The sequence below is a fragment of the Bos indicus genome, chromosome 21 (genome assembly GCF_029378745.1).
Source record: "Bos indicus isolate NIAB-ARS_2022 breed Sahiwal x Tharparkar chromosome 21, NIAB-ARS_B.indTharparkar_mat_pri_1.0, whole genome shotgun sequence".
Taxonomy (NCBI): Eukaryota; Metazoa; Chordata; class Mammalia; order Artiodactyla; family Bovidae; genus Bos; species Bos indicus.
Genome location: NC_091780.1, coordinates 56,469,112 through 56,493,828, shown reverse-complemented (window position 1 = coordinate 56,493,828; position 24,717 = coordinate 56,469,112). Strand labels below are relative to the sequence as shown.

The following is a 24,717-nucleotide window of genomic DNA, read 5'->3' as shown; positions in this document are numbered from 1 at the left end:
TTTTCTGATGTGATATTGAATTTGTCAATTCTTCATTGTAGTTCTGTCAGTTTTGCTTTATATATGTGTGAGGCTGTTGTTGGATGTGTATAAGTTTAAATATGTTACATCTTCTCAGACTTGCTTATGATGTTGATTTCATGGGTATATACTTATCCTGAAACTTATCAAGTTGTTTATATTAAATATGTAAGGCCTTTTATGTGTCAATCATAACTTCAATAAAGTAGTTTAAAATAAGACAGCTACTTGCAGTGTTAAAAAAAAGAATTGTTACATCTTCTTGATGAGTTGAAAATTTTATTGGTATTTAATAACTACGTTTATATTTATGATGCTTTTTTGTATTACAGCCTAGCGGGTATAGCAAAATATGCATAACATAAAATCTACCATTTTAGCCATTTTTGAGAGTGCAGTTCTGTGGCATTAAGTATTAATGGTTGTGCAACCATTACCACTGTCCATCTCCAGAACTATTTCTTTCTTTTTTTTAGAACTGTTTTTTTTTTTTTTTTAATTGGAGAGCTTAGTCCAATTACACTTGGACTGTTTGTGTGGATAGTACAGAGTGAGATGGTGTGTTGAAAGGTCAGTGAGAAGGTAGGGAAGCACCAGATCATATAGGGAACTTTAGGCTGCATAGGGGTTTATATTTTATTCTTGGTGCCAGAGGAAGCCCCATTGGAAAGTTTTATATAGGATAGTGAAATAATTTATATTTTTTAAAAGCTCACTTGCTGTGAAAAGTATAGGACAGGGTGAGAGTTAAAGTCTCCAGGCTCCTTGGAAAGCTACCGAAATAATACAGGTGAGAAAAGAAGATGGTCAAAGCAGTGCACTTGAGAAAAGACAGGATTTGATGGTGGATTGCCTGTTGTGGGAATGAGCAAGACAGCCATCAAGAATTTGCTAGGGTTTTAGTTTGTAGCTAGGTAGAGGATGCTGTCATTTTCTGAGATTTGGAGTGCAGGGTTAGGCAGGGTGAGTGAGACTTGCACATTGGAAATATTAAGTGTGAAATACCTATTAGGTACCCAGGTAAAGATGTGACAGTTGCCTGGATATACAAATGCATACCGCAAAAATAGCAGGAGCTCTGCATTTGGTAGTTGTTCCCATATAAATGGATGTATATAGAGAAGAAAAGGCCTAGGGCACTCCTGGAAGAGAGATTAGGCAGAAGAGGAGGCCCCAGCCAAGAAAACGAAGAAGGAATAGTCAATAAAATAGAAAAAAAAAAAAAAAGAGGGGGGCAAAGTGGGGACATGTAAGCCAAGGGAGGCAGATGTTTTGGAAAGTATGGAGTAAACCACTGTGACCATGTGACTGAGAGACTGAGTAACATAAGAACCAAGAAGTGAAGTGACCTTTGGATATGGCAACCTTCCAAGCTGTAGTAACCTTGATTAAAGCAGCTTCATTGGCTTGGGATGAGGGCAGTGGGCTGGAGAAACAGCACGGGTACTGGAATTGGAGTTTATCTGGTATAGGTAGTTACGTTTGATGGCGACTGCCTTTCTGTAGTGTTTTCTCCACTCAACAGATATTCCTCTCCACCTCAGGAACTTCCTGACTCCTAATTTTAACCCCATCCTTCATTGCCCAAACCCTCTTCTCTCCTTTAAAAGCTGAATTCTTACCTCTCCTGTAAGAGTGAAGCTTGATTGCCCCCCAAGAGCCATCCTGGACACTTGAATACAAGAGACTCATTTACTTCTCCAGTGGTGGGAGAAGTGGGATGGCAGGGTCAATAATTAAGATGTCTGCCTGGCTATTGGTCAGTGACTCAAGATGCAAAGAGGTTAATAGTTTTTTTTTTAATTACGGTAATAAGCTTTATTTTTTAAGAGCAGTGTTAGGATCAAACAACATGGATCAGAAAGTACAGACAGTTCCCATGTGCCTCATCTCCACACATATCTCCCTCACTTTGTGTCTGACACTACAGTGGTTTATTTGTTCCAATCCATGAACCTATACTGACACATCATCAATCACCCGAAGTCCATAGTTTACGTTAGGATTCACTCTTGGTGTTGTACTTTCTATGGATTTTGACAGTTCTATAATGACACATGTATATCCTATATTATCATACAGAATAGTTTCATTGCCCTGGAAGTCCTCTCTGCTCTTCCTGTTCATCCCTGACATCTATACTGTCTCTATTTTGCTGTTATTGTTCAGTTGCTAAGTTGTGTCCTACTCTTTGTGACTGCATGGACTGCAGCAAGACAGGCTCCCCTGTCCTTCACAATCTCCTGGAGTTTGTTCAGATTCATACCCATTGAGTTGACGATGCCATTCAACCATCTCATCCTCTGTCGCCCCTCTTCTCCTTTTGTCTTCAATCTTTCCCAGCATCAGGGTCTTTCCCAATGAGTCAGTTCTTCTCATCAGGTGGCCAAAGTATTAGAGCTTCAGCTTTAGCAAGGGTCCTTCCAATGAACATTCAGGGTTGATTTCCTTTAGGATTGACTGGTTTGATCTCCTTGCTGTCCAAGGGACTCTAAGAGTTTTCTTCAGCACCACAATTTGAAACCGTCAGTTCTTCGGTGTTCAGGCTTCTTTGATGGTTCAATGGGTTAAGAATCCACCTGCAATGTAGGAGACACAGGAGACATGAGTTTGATTCCTGGGTCAGGAAGATCCCCTGGAGAAGGAAATGGCAACCCACTCCAGTATTCTCGCCTGGGAAATCCCATGGTCAGAGAAGCCTGGCAAGCTACAGTCCATGGGGTCGCAAAGAGTTGGACATGACTGAGCACATAAGCACAACAGTCTGGCCATTTAACTACTGTGCTGTGCTCTTTCAGATTGCTTACAGCTTAATAATTACAGCCTTCTTTATGGTCCAGCTCTCACATCCGTACATGACCACTGGAAAAATCATAGCTTTGATTATATGGACATTTGTTGGCAAAGTGATATCCCTGCTTTTTAAAATGCTGTCTAGATTTGCCATAGCTTTCCTTTTAAGAGAAAGTGTCTTTTAATTTCATGGCTGCAGTCACTATCCATGGTGATTTTGGAGCCCAAGAACATAAAATCTGTCACTGTTTCTACTTTTTCCCCTTCTGTTTGCATGAAGTGATGGGACCAGATGCCATGATACTAATTTTCTGTATGTTGAGTTTCAAGCCAGCTTTTTCACTCTCTTCTTTCACATTCATCAAAAGGCTCTTTTGTTCCTCTTCACTTTCTGTCATGAGAGTGGTATCATCTGAATATCTAAAGTTATTGATATTTCCCCTAGCAATCTTGACTCCAGCTTGTGATTCATCCAGCCCAGCATTGTGCATGATGTACTCTGCATAGAAGTTAAATAAGCAGGGTGACAATATACAGCCCTGTCATACTCCTTTCCCAATTTTGAACCAGTCTGTTGTTCCATGTCTGGTTCTAACTGTTGCTTCTTGACCTGCATACAGGTTTCTCAGGAGACGGATAAGGTATTCCCATCTGTTTAAGAATTTTCCACAGTTTGTTGTGATCCACACAGTCAAAGGCTTTAGCATAGTCAATGAAGCAGAAGTAGATGCTGTCTCTATAGTTTTACCTTTTCCAGAATGTCATGTAGTTGGAATCACACAGTGTGTTGCTTTTCATATTGGCTTCTTTCACTTAGTAGTATCCATTTAAGCTTCCTTCATGTCTTTTCATGACTTGATCATTCATTTCTCTTTACCACTGAATAACATTCCATTGTCTGGATATACCTCAGTGTTTTAATCCATTCACATACTAATTAAGCAATCTTGGTTGCTTCCAAGTTTTTGGCTACTTTGAATAATGGTGCCATGAACATTCTTGTTCAGGTTTTGTGTTTAACTCATTTGAATAAATACCAAGGAATTTGTTTGCTGGATCATATGATAAATGGCTTTCAGAGTGGCTGTACCATTTTACATTTCCACCAGCAGTAAACAAGAGTTCTTGTTGCTCTTTATCCTCAGCAGTATTTGGCATTGTAGGTAAATTTGGCATTTTGGATTATTGCCATTGTAATAAGTATGTAGTGGTATCTCATGGTTGTTTTAATTTGCATTTCCTGATGATATATGATGCATATACTCATCCTTTCATATGTTTATTTGCCATCTGCATGTCTTCTTCAGTGAGGTGTCTGTTTAGACCCTTTGCCCACTTTTCACTGGGCTATTTGTTTTCTTACTGTTGAATTTTAAGACTTCTTTGTATTGTGGGGGTTGGCATCTAGCAATCCAAAATATGGTGTTTTGGCTTAAGGATTACTTTTAGTCAAAGGCAATTAAGAAAAAGCAGACATATAGAAAGGCAGGATGATTCTTAACCATCAGAGACAACTGGAGACTTCTACCAGTCTAGAGACATTGAGAGAATTCTTCACAATAAGCACTATTAAAACCAACCCTTCTCTTACAATAGTTTCTCCCATGTATTTACTTTTTCAGTTTGCCACCCCTAAAAGTCTTATCCCCTTTTTCTCTCTCTTGTGAGTGAAGTTGCTCAGTCGTGTCCAACTCTTTGCGATCCCATGGACTGTAGGCTCCTCCATCCATCGAATTTTCCAGGCAACAGTACTGGAGTGGGTTGCCATTTCCTTCTCCGGGGATCTTCCCAACCTGGGGATCGAACCCAGGTTTCCTGCATTGCAGGCAGACGCTTTACCATCTGAGCTATCCCCTTTTTCTGTCTCTTGTCACTTCCCCACAAATATATTATTCTTTATTAAGATGCTACATAAGCCCCAGGTTCTAAACATTCCTTTGAATTACTCATCACTGAGGCTTCTCCCTGTGTAAGGATGATACACATTAATAAATTGTTAATTTTTTATTGTTAATATGGCCTTTGCCAGTTTAATTTCTAGGGTCCCAGGCACAGAACCTAGAAGAGTAGAGGAAAAGGAGATTCTATTCTTCCCCAATAGTTTATTTTGGATAACAGTCCTTTGTCAGATATGTTTTTCATAACTATTTTCTCCCAGCCCACATCTTGTATTCTAATTCTTTTGACAGTGTCTCTCATAGAGCATAAGTTTGTAATTTAACAAAGTATGGCTTGTTGATTTTTTTCATTCATTGTGAAAGGATACTCTAAGGATTGTGTCCTTAAAGTTGTATCTAAAGAGTCATCACCATACCCAAGTTCTTCTAGATTTTCTCCCATGTTATCTTCTAGAAGTTTTACATTTTATGTTTAAGTCTGTAATTCATTTTGAGTTAGATTTTTGTGAAGGGTATAAGGTCTGTGTGTAGATTTGTTTTTTCTTGATATAGATATCTTAGCTTAGGGCTTCCCAGGTGGCTCAGTGGTAAAGAATCTGGCTGCCAATACAGAAGACACAGGAGACACAGGTTTGATCCCTGGGTAGGGAAGATCCCGTGGAGTAGGAAATGGCAACCCACTCGAGTATTCTTGCCTGGTGGCCTACAGTCCATGGGGTTGCAAAGAGTCAGCACGACTGAGTGACTTAGCACACATACACATCTTAGCTTAACATCTGAACATTGTTTTTCTTGCTTATAAAGCACATGATCATTGCAGAAATTTCCTACAAGGCAAATATAAAGAAGACAATGAAAATCATGACTGTTAACACTTTGATGAATTATGGATTAGTCCTTTTCAACATTCATTTCAACATTTTTCACTATACTTCTTTATTTTAGACATTATAATGTGAAAAACTCTTTGTAAGAATCATTTTAATGGATACTTTTTTTCTAGGTAGATGAGGTGTTATCATTTAGTTAATTTTCCTATTGTTGGCATTTTTATTTCTAACTTTTATCATAATGCTGTGATGAACATCTTTGTGTGGAAAACTTTTCTTCCCCTCTGTTTTTCAAGTTATGTCCTTAGGATAGAGACCTATCAGTAGATTTATGGGATCAGAGGGCAAAAAAAAAAAAAAAAAAAATAGAACTCAATGCATAGTTTCAAACTGCTTTCTAGGAGTAGTGTACCATTTTACCATTTCATTAATGTCAGTCTCTCTCAGTTCTTATTACCATTAATAAGTAATTAATAGTAATATTAATTACTGTCTTTTAAAAACTTCCTTAATTTGATAGGTGAAAAATCACATCCCGTTGCTGTAACAGACATTTCATCAATTACTAATAAAATTGAATAAATGTTACTCAAATATTCATTTGTTAACCGTTTGTGGTATTTTTTTAATTTATAAATTATATGTTTATGAACTTGCTAATTTAAACCACTGTTTTATCCAAATTGCTTGATATTTGTTGGTTTGTTTTTAGGAAAACTGGAACAGCTTACATAAGAAAGGTATTTCAACATAACACTCCTGAAGGATTTTTGTCCTCAGTTATTGCAGAACTGATAGACCCTTTTGGAATAGAGGAAGTAAATGAGAGCTCTTGTTTGTCCAGTTCCCTTTCCATTAGTGAAGCTGGAAATCACTCCTATAAACTTAGTCTTCAGTTACAAAGTAAGTATAATGATATTTCTGATGGCTGGGAAAGATGAAGAATTATCTTTTGGGATGAGTGTTCATGCTCTTTTATAGAACAATAGATTTCAAAATTTAAACCAATTGATAATCTACAGAAGTCTACATATACTTAAATTCCTAGAGGAATTCTTTATTTTTAATATAATAAAACCTGATTTCTCCACTGGGACAAATAACAGGTATCTTACATTTAATACTTTCTCTCACTTGATTATTGCAATAGTCTCTCTCTCTCTTTTTTTTTTTTTTGGTCAGGTTTATTAAGGTATAACTTACATACAGTAAAATTCACTCTTTTCAGTGTATGTCTATGGATTTTGATAAATTCATTCAATGATGGAGCCACCATTGTGATCAGTCCCATAAAACTCTCTCCTAATTCTTTGCTCTCCCAACCCTGGCCCCTGGCAACCAATGATCTGTTTTCTGTTCCCCAAATTCTCTCCTTTCCAGAATATTACATAAATGGAATAATACAATAGACAGAATTTTGACTCTACCTTAAGTATTTGTGTACAGGTTTTTGTGTATACATATGTTTTCACTTCTCTGGAATAAATGCCCAGGAGTGCAATTGCTGGGCTGAATAGTAATTGCATATTTATTGAGTTGGCCAAAAAGTCTGTTTGGGTTTTTCATAACATCTTACAGGAGAACCTGAACAAACTTTTTGGCCAACGCAATAGTTTTTAGGGAAACTGATTTCTCTGCTTTCCTTCTTGCCCTTTCTCTGTCAAATGCCCAGTCTATTCTCAACAGAGCAGCTTAAGTGATCTTACTAAAACATAAGTTCAATCATGCCCCTTGTTGATTTTCTATCTGTATGACCTATCCATTGATGAAAGTAGGGTGTTAAAATCCTCTACTATTTGCATATTGCTATCTATTTCTCCTCAAAGTCTATGAATGTTTGCTTTATTATTTAGGTGCTCATTTGTTAAGTGCATAAATATTTACAAATGTTTTATCTTTTTGTTTGACTCTTATTATATAATAACCTTATTTAGCCTTTGTCTTAAGGTCTACTTTTTCTGATATAAGTATTGGTATCCCAGACTTCTTTTGATTTCCACTTGCATAGAATATCTTTTTTCATCCCTTCACTTTCAGTCTGCATGTTTCCTTACATCTAAAATGAGTCCCTTGTAGGCACCACATAGCATATCTTGTTTTTGTTTCTAAATCAACTCAACCACTTTATATCTTTTGATTGAAGAATTTAGGTCATTTACATTTAAGTAGTTATGGGTAGGTATGCACTGATCACCACTTTGTTAATTTTTTTTGGTGTTTTATACCAAAAAAATACCAAAATACCAAATTATGTTGTACACCTGAAACTAATATTATGTATCAATTATATCTCAAAAAGTCAAAAGGTGGAGAGGAAAGTGAGTGACCAGCATCATGCATGTGTGCTCAGTCACTCAGTCATGTCCAACTCTTTGTGATCCCATGGACTGTAGCCTGCCAAGCTCCCCTGCCTATGGGATTTCCCAGGCAAGAATACTGGAGCAGTTTTCCATTCCCTCCTGAAGGAATCTTCCCAACCCAGAGATCAACCAGCATCTCCTGCATTGGCAGGTGAATTCTTTACTACTGAGCCACCTGGGAAGCCCAGTGGTCAGCATATATGATAGTTAATGCTGCTAGATTAAATGAGATCACTGGGAAAGCAGGTGTAGATAAAGAAAGGAAAAAGCTTGAGATCCAATCTCTGGTATTCCAACATTTAGTGGTCAGAGAGATGGGGAAGACTGGATGGTCTACTAGGAGAAGAGAGTATGTCTCAGAAACCAAGTGAAGAAGTTACTTCAAGAAGGAAGAAGTGATGCTGTGCTACATGCTGCCAAGAGGTGGGTTTAGAAAAAAGGTCAGAAGAGAAAACTGCCCGATGGATCTGTGTCAAAGTCACTGGTAAAGTTGACAAAAGCTGTTGTTGGGTGGAATCATGTAGACAAAAATGACATGTAGTCATTGGGTTAGGGTCAAAAAATTACAAGAGGCAGGGAATTGAAGACAGTGAATAAGGCAATCCTTTTGGGGAATCTCACAGTGAAGGGGAAAAGAGAAATGAGATGGTAGTTGAAGGAAATGTAGAAAAGGGTTTTTTGTTGGTTTGTTGAAATGGGAAAAATTAGAACATGTGTGCATAATAAAGGAATTATTAGGTTCTCTTCAGACTACTTCTATTTATTTTTTTCAGAACAAGGTGAGTATCATTGTTGATGTGTTTCAAAAACATTTTAAAATAATGACTTCCCTCTCCTTCAAACAGCCATCTTTTGACTTCTCTCATATCTACTCTGATGGATTTTCTCCAATCTCTAGGTTATTAAGGCTCTTACTAGTTCTATAGAAAAGAAATCAACTTTCTCATAATTACTTAACCCTATGTGGGTTGTTTTTTGCTGAGAATTTTATAGAACTAGTTTTACAGTAGAAGTTGTGATACACTTTCAACAAAATAATTTGAATTATGACCAGAAATCTGACAAATATGTTCTCTAGTTAAGACCATACTTTAAAAACTCAAATAATATATTCCTCAGTTATGTCCACCAGTATTGCTTAGAGAACATTGGCCATTCTATTTTATGCCAAATCATTCTTGTTTTAGCTCCAGGTGTTATCTCCTCATTTCAAGATTCGGATATAGAAAAGACTGTGGTGATTCCTGGTTATAGCAGCTTCCTGATCACAACGATATTGGACAATGAGAATGCTTTAGCTGTTGCTACCATGCCTGAAATAGTCCCCCATAACATGACCTTTCAAAAAGATTCCTGGTTCTTATACAACTTTGGAAAAAGGAATGGACAAACATGGAACATATATGCAAAACCGTGTAATTACTGGTTTCAACAACATGATGATTCACTATCCCTCAGTGTCCTGAAATACATTGATCTGGGGAAATCTCACACTTTAAAAATGAAGGTCATACCTAATACAAAACGTAAGTTTATTTTTATTGGGAAATAACAAGAGGAGATATTATTGCTTTTGTTGCATGTAAAATACATTCTTTGATATTTCCTTTATCTTTGGTTTCATTAGTAGGTGGCATTTTATCACTAACAGTATAACCTTCTAATTATTGAGCACTTATGCAAAACTGTATATTAAATGTTTTTATACATTTAAAATTTATGGTTTATGACTATCCTAATGGGCTAGATTATAATCCTTATTTTATAAATGAGAAAAATGAGGTTATATTACCAGCACAAATTTACAGAGGATTTTAGTTTAAATTTTAGCTGCCCTCTGAAAAGAAAACCTTTTAATTATCTTGTTATTGTTATAACCATTTCAAATATTTATTTTAAGCCAAAAAAAAAAAAACACTTTTAAATAGAATTCTATACTTTGCTCCATTATCCAAGTATTTATTTAAAGTATTTATGTATTTAAAAATAAAAAGCTTACTAAAGATGATGATAAAATAGCATGCTAGAAAAAAGTAAAACAAAAAATTTTAGTAAATAACTTAGCTGGAAAGTGAGGGAAAAAAGATGAAAGAGAGAAGAGAGAAAAAGGAAAATCTTGTCACTAGAAATGAAGACGTTAGCAAAGTATTGCTCAAAATTCTCCAGGATAGGCTTCAACAGTATGTGAACCGAGAACTTTCAGATATTCAAGCTGGATTTGGAAAAGGTAGAGGAATCAGATATCCACTGGATCATAGAAAAAGCAAGAGAATTGCAGAAAAACATCTGCTTCAACATTACACTAAAGCCTTTGATGTGTGGATCACAACAAATTGTAGAAAAATTCTTAAAGAGATAAGAATACCAGACCACCTTCCTTGCATCCTGAGAAACCTCAGGTATGCAGGTAAAAAAGCAACAGTTAGAACTGAACATGGAACAATGGACTGGTTACAAGTTGGAAAAGGAGTACGTTAAGGCTGTATATTGCCACCCTGTTTATTTAACTTATATGCAGAATACATCATGCAAAATGCCAGGCCGGATAAAGCACAAGCTGAAATCAAGATTGCCAGGAGAAATATCAATAACCTCAGACATGCAGATGACACCACCCTTATGGTAGAAAGCGAAGAGGAACTAAAGAGCTTCTTGATGAAAGTGAAAGAGGAAAGTGAAAAAAGCTGGCTTAAAACTCAACTTTAAAAAAAACGAAGATTGTGGCATCCAGTCCCATCATTTCATGGCAAATAGATGGGAAAACAATGGAAACAGTGACAGACTTTATTTTCTTGGGCTCCAAAATCATTTCAGATGGCAACTGCAGCCATGAAATTAAAAGATGCTTGCTCCTTGGATGAAAAGCTATGACAAACCTAGATAGCTTATTAAGAAGCAGAGACATTATTTTGCCAACAAAGGTCCATCTGGTCAAAGATAAGGTTTTTCCAATAGTCATGTATGGATGTGAGCATATTGGACCATAAAGAAGGCTGAATACCAAATAATTGATGCTTTTGAACTGTGATATTGGAGAAGACTTTTGAGAGTCCCTTGGACTGCAAGGAGATCAAACTAGTCATTCCTAAAGGAAATCAATCCTGAATATTCTTTCAGAAGGGATGACAGAGGACAATATGATTGGATGGCATCACCAACTCATTGGACATGAGTTTGAGCAAACTCCGAGAGTTGGAGAAAGACAGGGAAGCCTGGTGTGCTGCAGTCCATGGGGTCACAAAGAGTCAGACACCACTGAGCAACTGAGCAACAAAAACAAGAAATGAAGAGGGAATTCAAAATCAAAAGAGTTAGCTAATATGTAGCTCCTACAAGGTTATGAGGCTCAGATGTAGACAGTGGAATGTGTTCTAATGCCCAGCCATTGGTTTGAAGATGTAGACCTTTAGACATTTCTACCTTGTGGTAGGAAGTTGGAACTGAGAACATTAAGTAAGGCTGGAACCATCAGATAGTGGAGAGGTGAAGAGGCAATAAGAACAATGCTACCCAACAACGTAAAGAAGGAGATAGGGGGACTATGATCTCCATGGGACTCAAAAAGAATTTCTTATAAAAAACCCAAACTTCTAGACTGTGTAACACCCAGAGACTACACACCAGATACAAGAATCCCAAACTGAGAAATCATTACAATCCCTGGGCCCCAGCTTAAGGAAGCACAAAACCACCTGTATGAATACTTTCATAAACCAGGTAACATGGACTTGCACAAAAAAAAAGTCAATCTTTCTGACTTACTTCGCTCTGTGCATGTGTTTGGAATCTAGAAAGATGGTACTAATGAACCTATTTGCAGGGCAGCAAGGAAGATGCAGACATAGAGAACAGACTAGTGCACACAGTGGGAGAAGGAGAGGGTGGGACAAATTGAAAGAATAGCCTGGAAACATACATTGCTGCTGCTGCTAAGTTGCTTCAGTTGTGTCCGACTCTGTGCGACCCCAGAGACAGCAGCCCACCAGGCTCGCCCATCCCTGGGATTCTCCAGGCAAGAACACTGGAGTCGGTTGCCATTTCCTTCTCCAATGCGTGAAAGTGAAAGTGAAGTCACTCAGTCATGTCCGACTCTTAGTGACCCCATGGACTGCAGCCCACCAGGCTCTTCCGTCCATGGGATTTTCCAGGCAAGAGTACTGGAGTGGGGTGCCATACCATATGTAAAATAGATAGCAAGTGGGAATTTGCTGTGTGACACAGGAAGCTCAACCCAGTGTTCTGTGAACCTAGAAGGGTGGGATGGGGTGGGAGATGGGAGGTGGGTTCGTAAGAGAGGGGATATATGTATACCCATGGCTAATTCATGCTGATGAATGGTAGAGGCCAACATGATATTGTAAAGCAATTATCCTCAAATTAAAAAAATATCTATCTACATTGACCATGTATTGAAAAAAATAATTTTAAAACCATGTAAGGAAATGATCCAACATAAGAAAAAGTCAACAAGCATAGGAAACCAAATTTCAATCTTGAGTTGATAGAAAAATCAGAAAGACATTATAAAAATAATTGTATAATATATATATAATATATAAAAGAAATAGAGGAAAACAGAACAGGAAATGGTAGAGATCACTTCAAGAAAATTAGAGATACCAAGGGAACATTTCATGCAAAGATGGGCTCCTTAAAGGACAGAAATGGTATGGACATAACAGAAAGAGAAGATATTAAGAAGAGGTGGCAAGAACACACAGAAGAACTGTACAAAAAAGATCTTCATGACCCAGATAATCATGAAGGTGTGATCACTCCCACTCACCTACAGCTGGACATCCTGGAATGTGAAGTAAAGTGGGCCTTGGAAAGCATCACTACGAACAAAGCTAGTGGAGGTGATGGAATTCCAGGTGAGCTATTTCAAATCCTGAAAGATGATGCTGTGAAAGAGCTACACTCAATATGCCAGCAAATTTGGAAAACTCAGCAGTGGCCACAGGACTGGAAAAGGTCAGTTTTCATTCCAATCCCAAAGAAAGGCAATGCCAAAGAATGCTCAAACTACCGTACAATTGCACTCATCTCACATGCTAGTAAAGTAATGCTCAAAATTCTCCAAGCCAGGCTTCAGCAATATGTGAACCATGAACTTTCAGATGTTCAAGCTGGTTTTAGAAAAGGCAGAGGAACCAGAGATCAAATTGCCAACATCCACTGCATCATCAAAAAAGCAAGAGAGTTCCAGAAAACATCTACTTCTACTTTATTGACTATGCAAAAGCCTTTGACTGTGTGGATCACAACAAACTGTGGAAAATTCTGAAAGAGATGGGAATACCAGACCACCTGACCTGCCTCTTGAGAAACCTGTATGCAGGTCAGGAAGCAACAGTTAGCACTGAACATGGAACAGACTGGTTCCAAATAGGAAAAGGAGTATGTCAAGGTTGTATATTGTCACCCTGCTTATTTAACTTCTATGCAGAGTACATCATGAGAAATGCTGGGCTAAAAGAAGCACAAGCTGGAATCAAGATTGCCAGAAGAAATATCAATAACCTCAGATATGCAGATGACACCACCCTTATGGCAGAAAGTGAAGAGGAACTAAAAAGCCTCTTGATGAAAGTGAAAGTGGAGAGTGAAAAAGTTGGCTTAAAGCTCAACATTCAGAAAACGAAGATCATGGCATCTGGTCCCATCACTTCATGGCAAATAGATGGGAAACAGTGGAAACAGTGTCAGACTTTATTTTGGGGGGCTCCAAAATCACTGCAGATGGTGACTGCAGCCATGAAATTAAAAGATGTTTACTCCTTGGAAGGAAAGTTATGACCAACCTAGATAGCATATTCAAAAGCAGAGACATTACTTTGCCAACAAAGGTCTGTCTAGTCAAGTGGTTTTTCCCGTGGTCATGTATGGATGTGAGAGTTGGACTGTGAAGAAAGCTGAGCGCCAAAGAATTGATGCTTTTGAACTGTGGTGTTGGAGAAGACTCTTGAGAGCCCCTTGGACTGCAAGGAGATCCAACCAGTCCATTCTGAAGGAGATCAGCCCTGGGATTTCTTTGGAAGGACTGATGCTAAAGCTGAAAGTCCAATACTTTGGCCACCTTATGCAAAGAGTTGACGCATTGGAAAAGACCCTGATGCTGGGAGGGATTGGGGGCAGGAGGAGAAGGGGATAACAGAGGATGAGATGGCTGGATGGCATCACTGACTCGATGCACATGAGTTTGGGTGGACTCCAGGGGTTGGTGATGGACAACAGGGAGGCCTGGCGTGCTGTGATTCATGGGGTCGCAAAGAGTCAGACATGACTGAGCCACTGAACTGAAAGCATATATATGGAATTTAGAAAGATGGTAACAATAATCCTATATGCGAGACAGCAAAAGAGACACAGATGTATAAATAGTCTTTTGGACTCTGTGGGAGAAGGTGAGGGTGAGATGATCTGAGAGAATAGCATTGAAACATGTATATTATCATATGTGAAACAGATCGCCAGTCCAGGTTCGATGCATGAGACATGGTGCTCAGGGCTGGTGCACTGGGATGACCCTGAGGGATGGGATGGGGAGGGAGGTGGGAGGAGGGTTCAGGATGGGGAACACATGTACACCCATGGCTGATTCATCAATGTATGGCAAAACCAATACAATATTGTAAAGTAATTAGTCTCCAATTAAATATATTTAAAAAAATTAAAAAATAATTTTTTTCAAAGAAGTATTAAAGTTCCCTAGGTATATTTGTGGCCATTATGCAGCCTTCATAATAGATTCTGTAGATGTTCTAGAATTCTGATTGACCAATCATTATGAAACTGCTTAAAATTTTCTTGATTTCATGTTAACTCTTGGTTTTGTTTCCATAGTTCTTAGAACGCTTGAAATACCGCTACTGCAAGTAATTGTTGGAAACCCAAATTTGTTGGAAGTTAAAGTTGAAGGCTATTTTGATGAAACTGATAGTTATATAATGGAAGTTTCTACAGCTAGCAAAACTTTACACCAAGTAAATTTTCCTTCAATTATTTTTTAAAATCTATTGATTATAGAAAATTTAGGGTATAAATCAAGAAAAAGAAGGAAAAATCATGCAGAATCCTACCTATCAAGGATGATGAAACACTTTTAATATCTTGGGCATTACAAAAAGTCTGTATGTGATAGACATTAAAAAATTAAGCTCTGGAAAAGACTGGGTTTTCACTGCTGCTACTGTTTTTGTGGGCTTCCCACATGGCACTAGTGGTAAAGAACCCACCTGCCAATGCAGAAGACTCAAGAGACCTGGGTTTGATTCCTGGGTTGGAAGATCCCCTGGAGGAGGGCACAGCAACCAACTCCAGTACTCCAGTACTGGAAACTCCCATGGATGGAGGAGCCTGGTGGGCTGCAGTCCATGGGGTCGCCAAGAGTCGGACACGACTGAGCGACTTCACTTTCACTTTTCACTTTCATGCATTGGAGAAGGAAATGGCAACCCACTCCAGTGTTCTTGCCTGGAGAATCCCAGGGATGGCGGAGCCTAGTGGGCTGCCGTCTATGGCGTCAACTTATTTCTTATTGAACTTGGGCGTCCCCCCTCCTCACATCCCAAATTTCCTTTAATAGTAGAACCCTGCTTAGATTCTGATTTGATGTGTTTTGGCAGAAATTCATTAAAAATTGTTATTATTAATGGAATATAGAGTATGGGGATAGGGACAAAACTACCAGAGTTACTATATCTCTACAATTATTAGTATCTCTACGTTTTTTAATTTCCAGAAATACTTGAGAATTTCAAACAGAATTTATCAAATTTTGTTGAATGTTTAATGTTGTGCAAGGTGAAAATATGTTTTCTGTACACAAATTTCTACTAAAAGCATATCTTTGTGAAATACAGTGATTGCTAAGTGAATATCTTCTTTTCAGAATGTATACCAATGGAAGTAATTTTATTTGTATTATCAAAGCAAATGTCCACAGGCTCATCAATGAATGAGAGAGGCCTTGCTATTCTAAGTTGGTTTTATATCCAACTACATCCAATTATAGTGTTTATTTAATAATAAACACTTGATCCTTGTTCATTTTCAAATGTCACCCACAGACAATTAGATTGGGATGTATTTCTTCCTGGAAAAGAATATGTCTTCTGTTAAGATTTATTCTAAAACAGATCATTATGGTCAAATTTATGACTCTATTTTTGTCTCCTATTATATTATCATTATTTTTTATTTCTTTTCATTTTCTATATTCTTTAGTTGATTACTATCCTAGTTTGCCAGGGCAGCCATAACAAAATACAATGGACTGAGTGGCTTAAGCAACAGAAATTTATTTTCTCACTGTTCTGGAGGCAAAAAGCCAAGAGCAAGGCATTGGCAGGGTTGGTTTCTTCTAAGGTCTTTGTCCTTGATTTTGCAGATGGCTGACTTCTCCCTGTGTCTTCACTTGGTCTTCCCCCTGTGCGTGTTTGTGTTCAAATTTCCTACTGTTATGTGATGCCCATCATATTGGATTAGAGCCCACACTAATTGGTCTCATCTTAATTTAATTACCTCTTTTAAGGCCTTTGAACAAAGAATGTTCAAATTAACGCACAACTGCACTCATTTCACACACTTGCAAAGTAATGCTCAAAATTCTCCAAGCTAGGCCTCAAGAGTATGTGAACTGAGAACTCCCAGATGTTCAAGCTGGATTTAGAAAAGGCAGAGGAACCAGAGATCAAATTGCCAACATCCACTGCATCATAGAAAAAGCAAGAGAATTCCAGAAAAACATCAACTTCTGCTTCATTGACTACACTAAAGCCTTTGACTGTATGGATCACAACAAACTGGAAAATTCTTAAAGAGATGGGAATACTAGACCACCTTACCTGCCTCCTGTGAAATGTATGCAGGTCAAGAAGAAACAGTTAGAACCGGACATGGAACAATGGACTGGTTCCAAGTTGGAAAAGGAGTAGTCAAGGCTGTATATTGTCACCCTACTTATTTAACTTAAATACAGAGTACATCATGCAAAATGCCAGGCCAGATAAACACAAGCTGGAATCAAGTTTGCTTGGAGAAATACCAATAACCTCAGATATGCAGATGACACCACCCTTATGGCAGAAAGCGAAGAAGAACTAAAGAGCCTCTTGATGAAGAGACATTAATTTGTCAACAAAGGTCCGTCTAGTCAAGGCTATGGTTTTTCCAGAGGTCATGTATGGATGTGAGAGTTGGACTATAAAGAAAGCTGAGTGCTGAAGAACTGATGCTTTTGAACTGTGGTGTTGGAGAAGACTCTTGAGAGTCCCTTGGACTGCAAGGAGATCCAACCAGCCCATCCTAAAGGAGATCAGTCCTGGGTGTTCATTGGAAGGACTAATGTTGAAGTTGAAACTCCAATACTTTGGCCACCTGATGTGAAGAGCTGACTCATTTGAAAAGACCCTGATGCTGAGAAAGATTAAGGGCAGGAGGAGAAGGGGATGACAGAGGATGAGATGGTTGGATGGCATCACCAACTCAATGGACATGGGTTTGGGTGGACTCTGGGAGTTGGTGATGGACAGGGAGGCCTGGTGTGCTGCAGTTCATGGGGTCACAGAGAGTTGGAGATGACTGAGCGACTGAACTGAGCTGAACTGTTGAAGGTGAAAGAGGAAAAAGCTGGCTTAAAACTAAACTTTCAAAAAAACGAAGGTCGTGGCATCCAATCCCATCATTTCATGGCAAATAGGTGGGGAAACAATGACAGATTTTATTTTCTTGGGCTCCAAAATCACCTCATATGGCAACTGCAGCCATGAAATTAAAAGATCCTTGCTCCTTGGAAGAAAAGCTGTGACCAACCTAGACAGCATATTAAGAAGCAGAGACATTACTTTCCCAACAAAGGTCCGTCTAGTCAAGGCTATGGTTTTTCCAGTAGTTATGTATGGATGTGAGCATTGGACCATAAAGAAGGCTGAGCACCAAAGAATTGATGCTTTTGAACTGTGGTATTGGAGAAGACTCTTAAGAGTCCCTTGGACTGCAAGGAGATCAAACCAGTCAATCCTAAAGAAATAAATCCTGAATATTCATTGGAAGGGCTGATGCTGAAGCTGAATCTCCAATACTCTGGCCACCTGATACGAAGAGCTGACTCATTAGAAAAGACCCTGATACTGGGAAAGATTGAAGGCAGGAGGAGAAGGGGATGATAAAGGATGAGATGGTTGGATGGCATCACTGACTCAATGGACATGAGTTTGAGCAAGTTCTGGGAGTTCGTGATGGACAGGGAAGCCTGGTGTGCTGCAGTCCATGGGGTCTCCAAAGAGTCAGACACAACTGAGTTTATGAACAATGACAACAAAAAGGCCTTATAGCCAAATATAGTCCCATTCTGAGATACTGGCGGTAGGGACTTCAACATATGGTATAGGCACAGTTCAGTAGATAACAGTTACTTTAATTAGCCTTCATTTATTTGGATATTTCCAGGGTTCAACTTCACTGGAGTTTATTGTCTGGGGAGCATCGACTGAGTGCTATGTTACAACATTCGTGCCAGTGTTGAAAAGCAGCTGTAGTTATCTCAAGTCTATGCATCACATTCCTAGTGAAACTATCCCCTTGGAAGACTGGATGAGTGGAGTTTACGTGAACAGTCAGGGTTTTAATATGATCAAAGTTTTGCCGGTAAGAAACCTAAGCAGTTCTAGTGATATGTTACTTTTGTGTGACTGGCTGGCCATTTGGTCTTAGCATTTCTTTCCTGAATTACTCAAAACACTTAAGTTATTTTTCAACCCTTGTGTCATTTTGAGGATATGATGACTAAAATGTGAAAATGTTCTGAACTAATGGTTTTTCTTAGTGTAATAGTCTCATCATTATTTTCTGCTATATTATGGTGGCATAATCTTGGGCTTTCACAGTATATAGTTATTTGCCCTTAAGATGACTCATAGTTCTCTTGAGCTGATATATCTTACTGGTCCCATTTCAATGTAGTAACAATTTTAATTTTTGTCTTATCAGAACACGTGATTCTTTTTAAAATATAAATTACTGCTCTTTGTTAACTGATTACTTATAATTTTCTTTGTAACAAAAAACCCCAAATTATTACCCAAACCTTCAATTATTTAGTAAATAATTGAATTATTTATTAAATATGTCACTAAGACTCTTAATAAGATTTTAAAACTTTGTTGCATGACTTCATGACAGCTACCTTAGTCTCTAAAACTTTTTTCACTTATTTACAAGATCCAAGTTGCATTAGGATGGTACGGGAGTTCTGGGGGAAGAGAAATTTACTTAAATATGGGGAGCTAAAAGTGAAATATCTGTTTTGAATGGTTTTCTGGAAAATCAAGATTTTTAAATTAAAGACTTGGTAAATAATAATGAAATTTACAGTATCTTTGTTTGGTCATTTTCAGATAAACTACAGGCCTCCATCTAATATGGGAATTGCTATTCCACTTACAGATCATTTTTATCATGCAGATCCTAGCAAACCCATACCGAGAAATCTATTTTACAAGTCAAAGGTAAATATTTTTTTCTGCAAATAAACTAGTATTTATCTTAATTCAAGAAATCATTCGGTAAAATTACAGATGAACAGACCTAGCTGCAGAGATTAAATGAGAAGGTGCATTAAGCATAATATGCCCTGTACAGCAGTGCTTCTTCTCCTTCCCCTCCCCCTCTCCTCCTCCCTTACTACTACCACTACTACTGTTACTACTGCTATCCCTGTTCTTCCTGCCACTACTTGAGCCCTTTCTTCTCTTACTGCTATTCCTGGATTTGGTTTTGGAACCAAAGAGTCTAAATGGACTCTCCCAAACTCCCACTTGAATTTCAAAGAGCATAACGAGGATGAGAGCATTGTTTTTTGTTTGTTTGTTTAACGAAAGAGCCCCAAGGCATCTCATAGTTCGAGCCCTGTAAAAGGAATGATGTCCAAAAGGAGAGAAGAGTGTTTGCTCCATAGACTCATTTCCTGCCTAGAAGATAACCAAACCCCAGCAGCACTCTGCCTCTCTGGAGTTTGAGTGAACAAAGTAGAGAGAACAGAGAGAAGCCACTAGGTTCAAAAGGAAAGTGCATCAGGGGGTGGCTGCCCAAGGGAACCTCATAGATACCTGTGAAATCTCCCTCCAGAAAAACACACCTGCGTATATATATGGACACGTAGACATTCATATCCATTCTTGAATGTACATGCACACACAAAGACAGAAAATGGTTGTTCCTTTTGTTCAAAACTCTTCATCTCCCCATCTAATTCAGAATAAAAGCTTTATTCTTACAATGATTTATAAGGTCCTCCATGGTTTAGCTTTGGATTTGCATCTGACCTGATTCCCCTCAGGTCAGTCCGTTCTGGCCATGTTGGCCTCCTTGCTATTCTTCAAATATACTAGATGTATTTTCACCTCAGGGTCTTTAAGCTTCAAAAATTTCCTCTGTCTGGAATGCACTTCTGCCAGATATCACATGGCACATCTCATCACCATCTTCAGGTTTTTGCCTAAATGTTGCCATCACTGTGAGGCCTTCCTTGACCACTCTATTTAAAACTGTACCATCCACCTCCACTGATACCAACCTTGCCCCTCTTCCCTGCCTTATTTTTCTTCATTGCACTTTTTACAATTTTACGTATTTTACCCATTTATTTATTAGATTTCATTAAAAGGTAAGCTACATAAGACAGGGTTATTATTGAGGATTGTTAATCAGTTTTATTCTCTCTGCTATCTTTAGTGTCCCTCGAAGGTGGCTCAGTGGTAAAGAGCCTGCCTGCAAATGCAGGAGATGTAAGAGACATGGGTTCAATCCCTGCATTGGGAAGATTCCCTGGAGGAGGGCATGGCAACCCACTCCAGTATTTTTGCCTGGAGAATCCCCATGGACAGAGGAGCCTGGCAGGCTACAGTCCATAGGGTCTCAGAGTAGGACATGACTGAAGCAACTTGGCACACATACATCTTTAGTACCCAGAAAAGTACCAGACATAGGAAGTGCTTAAAAATTGTTCAACAAGCTAATAATACACATTTATACACATCCTATTACACACACTCACACAAACACACACACACATACATGCACAACATGAGGCTGACTTGTTGAAACTTAAATTTCAGGGTAAAAAACTCTGTTCCAGGCAATGAACAACTCAAATACTGAATTCTTCAATTCTAGTCTCTTCCAAAGATGAACTCTGTTATGTCACTAGAATCAAGCCTTCTCTATTGAAATATGAGTTTAATATATTTACATGGAAATCCTTAGTTTGGGTTTTCTTTTTTTTTCTTCTGGATTTTCTTAGGAGTTGAATAGGAAATTATCTAATTTACATATAAGTAAATAACAGATTTTGGTGGGCACCTTTTCTATATTCAACAAATGTTAATTTCACACTCCAGCATTTCCAGAGTTATCAGACACTGTATAGATATTTTCTAGAGAGACAACAGTGAACTAGATAAACATGACATCTTTGAGGATCTTTAATGGGGGAGAATAAGCTTTGAAAACTATACAGTCCATGGGGCCACAAAGAATGGCACATGACTGAGCGGCAAACACTTTCACTAACACTTTCAAGTTTTGAAAGCTATACAAATTAAATAGCATCACCTAGTGGAGCAGACTAAAAATGTATGTAATTCTGCCTCTGATCACCTCAAAATATACCACCTGGGGGAAAAGTGCATCTGGACTGATGCTGTAACTTCGTGTTACACTGACACCATCCCCTTACTAGGAATCATGTGTAACATCATTCCAGACACACAGTTTGCAGTTAGACTTCCCAAGGATAAGCAGACAAATGCTTTCAAACTGTGGTGTTAGAGACTCTTGAGAGTCCCTTGGACAGCAAGATCAAACCAGTCAATCCTAAAGGAAATCAACCCTGTATATTCATTGGAAGGACTGATGCTGAAGCTAAAACTCCAATACTTTGGCCGCCTGATAGAAAGAACTGACTCATTGGAAAAGACCCTGATGCTGGGAAAGATGGAGGGCAGGAGGAGAAGGGAAAAACAGGATGAGGTGGTTGTATGCCATCATCGACTCAATGGACATGACTTTGAGCAAACTCCAGGAGATGGTGAAGGACAGGGAAGCCTAGTGTGCTGCAGTCCATGGGGTCACAAAAAGTTGAACATGACTGAGTGACTGAACAATGATGATCAACAACAAATATTTGAAAAAAAAACTTCTACAATAAGAAAGAAGCATAATCTCAACAACTTAAAAAACTGTGCCTCAGAAAACTGTATCATAAATACAAGCAAACTTTAGAATAAGCATAATAATTATTTCAGAACAATTCAAGGAACTATTGTAATGATGAAAAAAATGGAGAGAGACATCATACACATACACACAAAAAAGAATGTCAAAAATTGAAAATATAATTGTGAAACCAGTTCAAAAGATTCAAAGAGCTTAATGAACCCAACTAAGCAGCAAGTAAGTTCTGAAATGAAATAGTGGTAATGACTGAACAGCATTGTGAATGTACTAAAGCCCACTGCATTGTACACTTGAAAATGATAAATTTTATCTCAATAGAAGAAGAAAAGAAGCAATGAGGACAAGAATGGTAATCTTATAAAAAGAAGGAAGAATAACTTTTTTTAGAAATAGAGTTGATTATCAAAATCAAAAGCCAGTTCTTTGCCAAAATGAATAAACTAACCTCTGGAAAGAGTGATCAAATGAAAAAATGATTAACACATGGATGGCTACAGTGGGGATTTTAACAGCATTAGTGACTGCGATGAGAAGAGACAAGTACAAAATAATACGCTTGAAGACTATCCACAGTCTGCAGCACGGCATATCAAGTCTGCTCCCTTAGGTCTCAGCTTCCATGCCAGTGATGGGAGCAGCCAAGGACAGGGAGGTGAACATCCTAATTACTACATTCAGAATGACACAGGCTGGACTTCCCTGGTGGTACAGTGGATAGGACTGCCTGCCAATGCAGGGGGCACAAGACCGACCCCGGGTCTGGGAGGATACCACATGCCACGGAGCAGCTAAGCCTGTGTGCCACAACTACTGAGCCCACGCTCGACAGCCCAGGAGCCACAACTACCGAAGCCTCTCCACCCTACAGCCCGTGCTCCATAGCGAGAACCCACCACAATGGGAAGCCCGGGCACCTCAACAAAGAGTAGCCCCCACTCACCACCAGAGGAAACCTGTGCACAGCAAGGAAGACTCAGCGCACCAAATATAAAATAATTTTTTTTTAATGATACAAGCTTTCTGGTCCCCTGCCTGTTGACTCTAGGGTAACCCTGAGGTAAGCAGCTGAGTGATACTTGGATTCCTTACTAAGCAAGGAGACAAAATTCAGAAATACTGTGCTTTTACCTTATTATTAATGGATTTTTCCCCTTTGACCTTCTCAAGGTTTTATTCATTCAGGGAACAAATATTTATTTCCTATTTACTCAGTCTGCAGAAATTCTGCCACCAAAACCAGCACATCGACCTATTTTAATTCTATTTGCAGAGATCTGGTAAATTCAAACAGTGTGCAAATGCAACTACTCGGAAGGAGTGCAATTGTACCAACGATCAGAAGTTTTCATACGCTGTTGCTTTCTCAGATTGTCGAGAAAAGGTAAGATAATCTTTAATTTCCTGAAGACAGAGTGCTTTCGTATTAATAAGATTTTGAAATGGGCATTTTGGTTAAACATGAAACCCAAGACGTAGATGTCTTATCGTGACATAGAATTAAAGATGACATCAAGCTAAAAAGATTGTAATTTAAATGTTCCCAGACATAGTAATTCTCTCACAAAGAGTCACACACAACTGAGCAATTGAAATGAACTGAACTGAGACATAGTAATTAACCTCATCTGTAAAAGAGAATAAAACTTGCATTGCCCTATTCATTTCACAGGTTCTTATAAAGGTACACACATGCATATATCTATATGATAGCAATTTATTACCTGTCAAAAACTACACTAGATTGTGGTAAATATTGATTTATTCAAAAAAGTATTGAGTATATAATATGTATCAGGCTCTGGAATATCAAACTTGAAGCTCAAGGTAGTAGTGACGAACTAGAAGACAGTATAACACGCTGGTTAAGAGAGTGGGTTCTATGTCAAATAGTTCCTCTGTTAGTCTCCAAGCATTCAGACATGTATCAGGCTGATGTTGGTGTCTGCATTAGCTGACTCAACCTATGCACTTGGTATAACTTTTAAGTAGATCTGTTTCAAAGTCCTTGTCAGACTACATATGATGTTATTTTAAGTGATTTGTTTTGTTTTTATATAAAAATAAAATCATGCACCATAATATTGGGCATAGAGTCAGCATTCAATAAATTACAAAGGTTGCTATTATATACCACCACAACTCCACGCTTGCTGAATTCCACTATTTCTTGAGCATTTACTTCTACCATATACTGCTCTAAGTCTTCTCCATGACTTGTCTTGTTTCACTAGAGGCACAGAGAAGCCCGGTAATTTGCTAAAGATCACATCACTAATATGTGATGGAGCTAGATTTCAACTCTGGAGCCTGAGTTTAATGAGAATACGGAAAGATCATGACTGGCAGGGAGAGGGCTTTGGGAAGACCCAGTTCATACAGCTTTCCTTAGAGTCCAACTCTCACATCCATGCATGACTACTGGAAAAACCATAGCCTTGACTAGATGGACCTTTGTTGGCAAAGTAATGTGTCTGCTTTTTAGTATGCTGTCTAGGTTGGTCATAACTTTTCTTCCAAGGAGTAAGCGTCTTTTAATTTCATGGCTGCCATCATCATCTACAGTGATTTTGGAGCCCA

The 24,717-nt window shown here is 38.4% G+C and overlaps 1 protein-coding gene across 1 annotated transcript in view; it reads left to right on the top strand.

The window, feature by feature from the left end:
* CATSPERB (cation channel sperm associated auxiliary subunit beta) overlaps positions 1–24,717 on the top strand; it is a 122,178-nt gene that overhangs the window by 93,637 nt on the left and 3,824 nt on the right. Inside the window, exons 18-23 of the mRNA XM_070775557.1 lie at positions 6,255–6,445; positions 9,090–9,428; positions 14,749–14,888; positions 18,355–18,552; positions 19,302–19,412; positions 23,411–23,521. Of these exons, the coding sequence (XP_070631658.1) occupies positions 6,255–6,445; positions 9,090–9,428; positions 14,749–14,888; positions 18,355–18,552; positions 19,302–19,412; positions 23,411–23,521 (1,090 nt within the window). The remainder of the gene's footprint in view (positions 1–6,254; positions 6,446–9,089; positions 9,429–14,748; positions 14,889–18,354; positions 18,553–19,301; positions 19,413–23,410; positions 23,522–24,717) is intronic.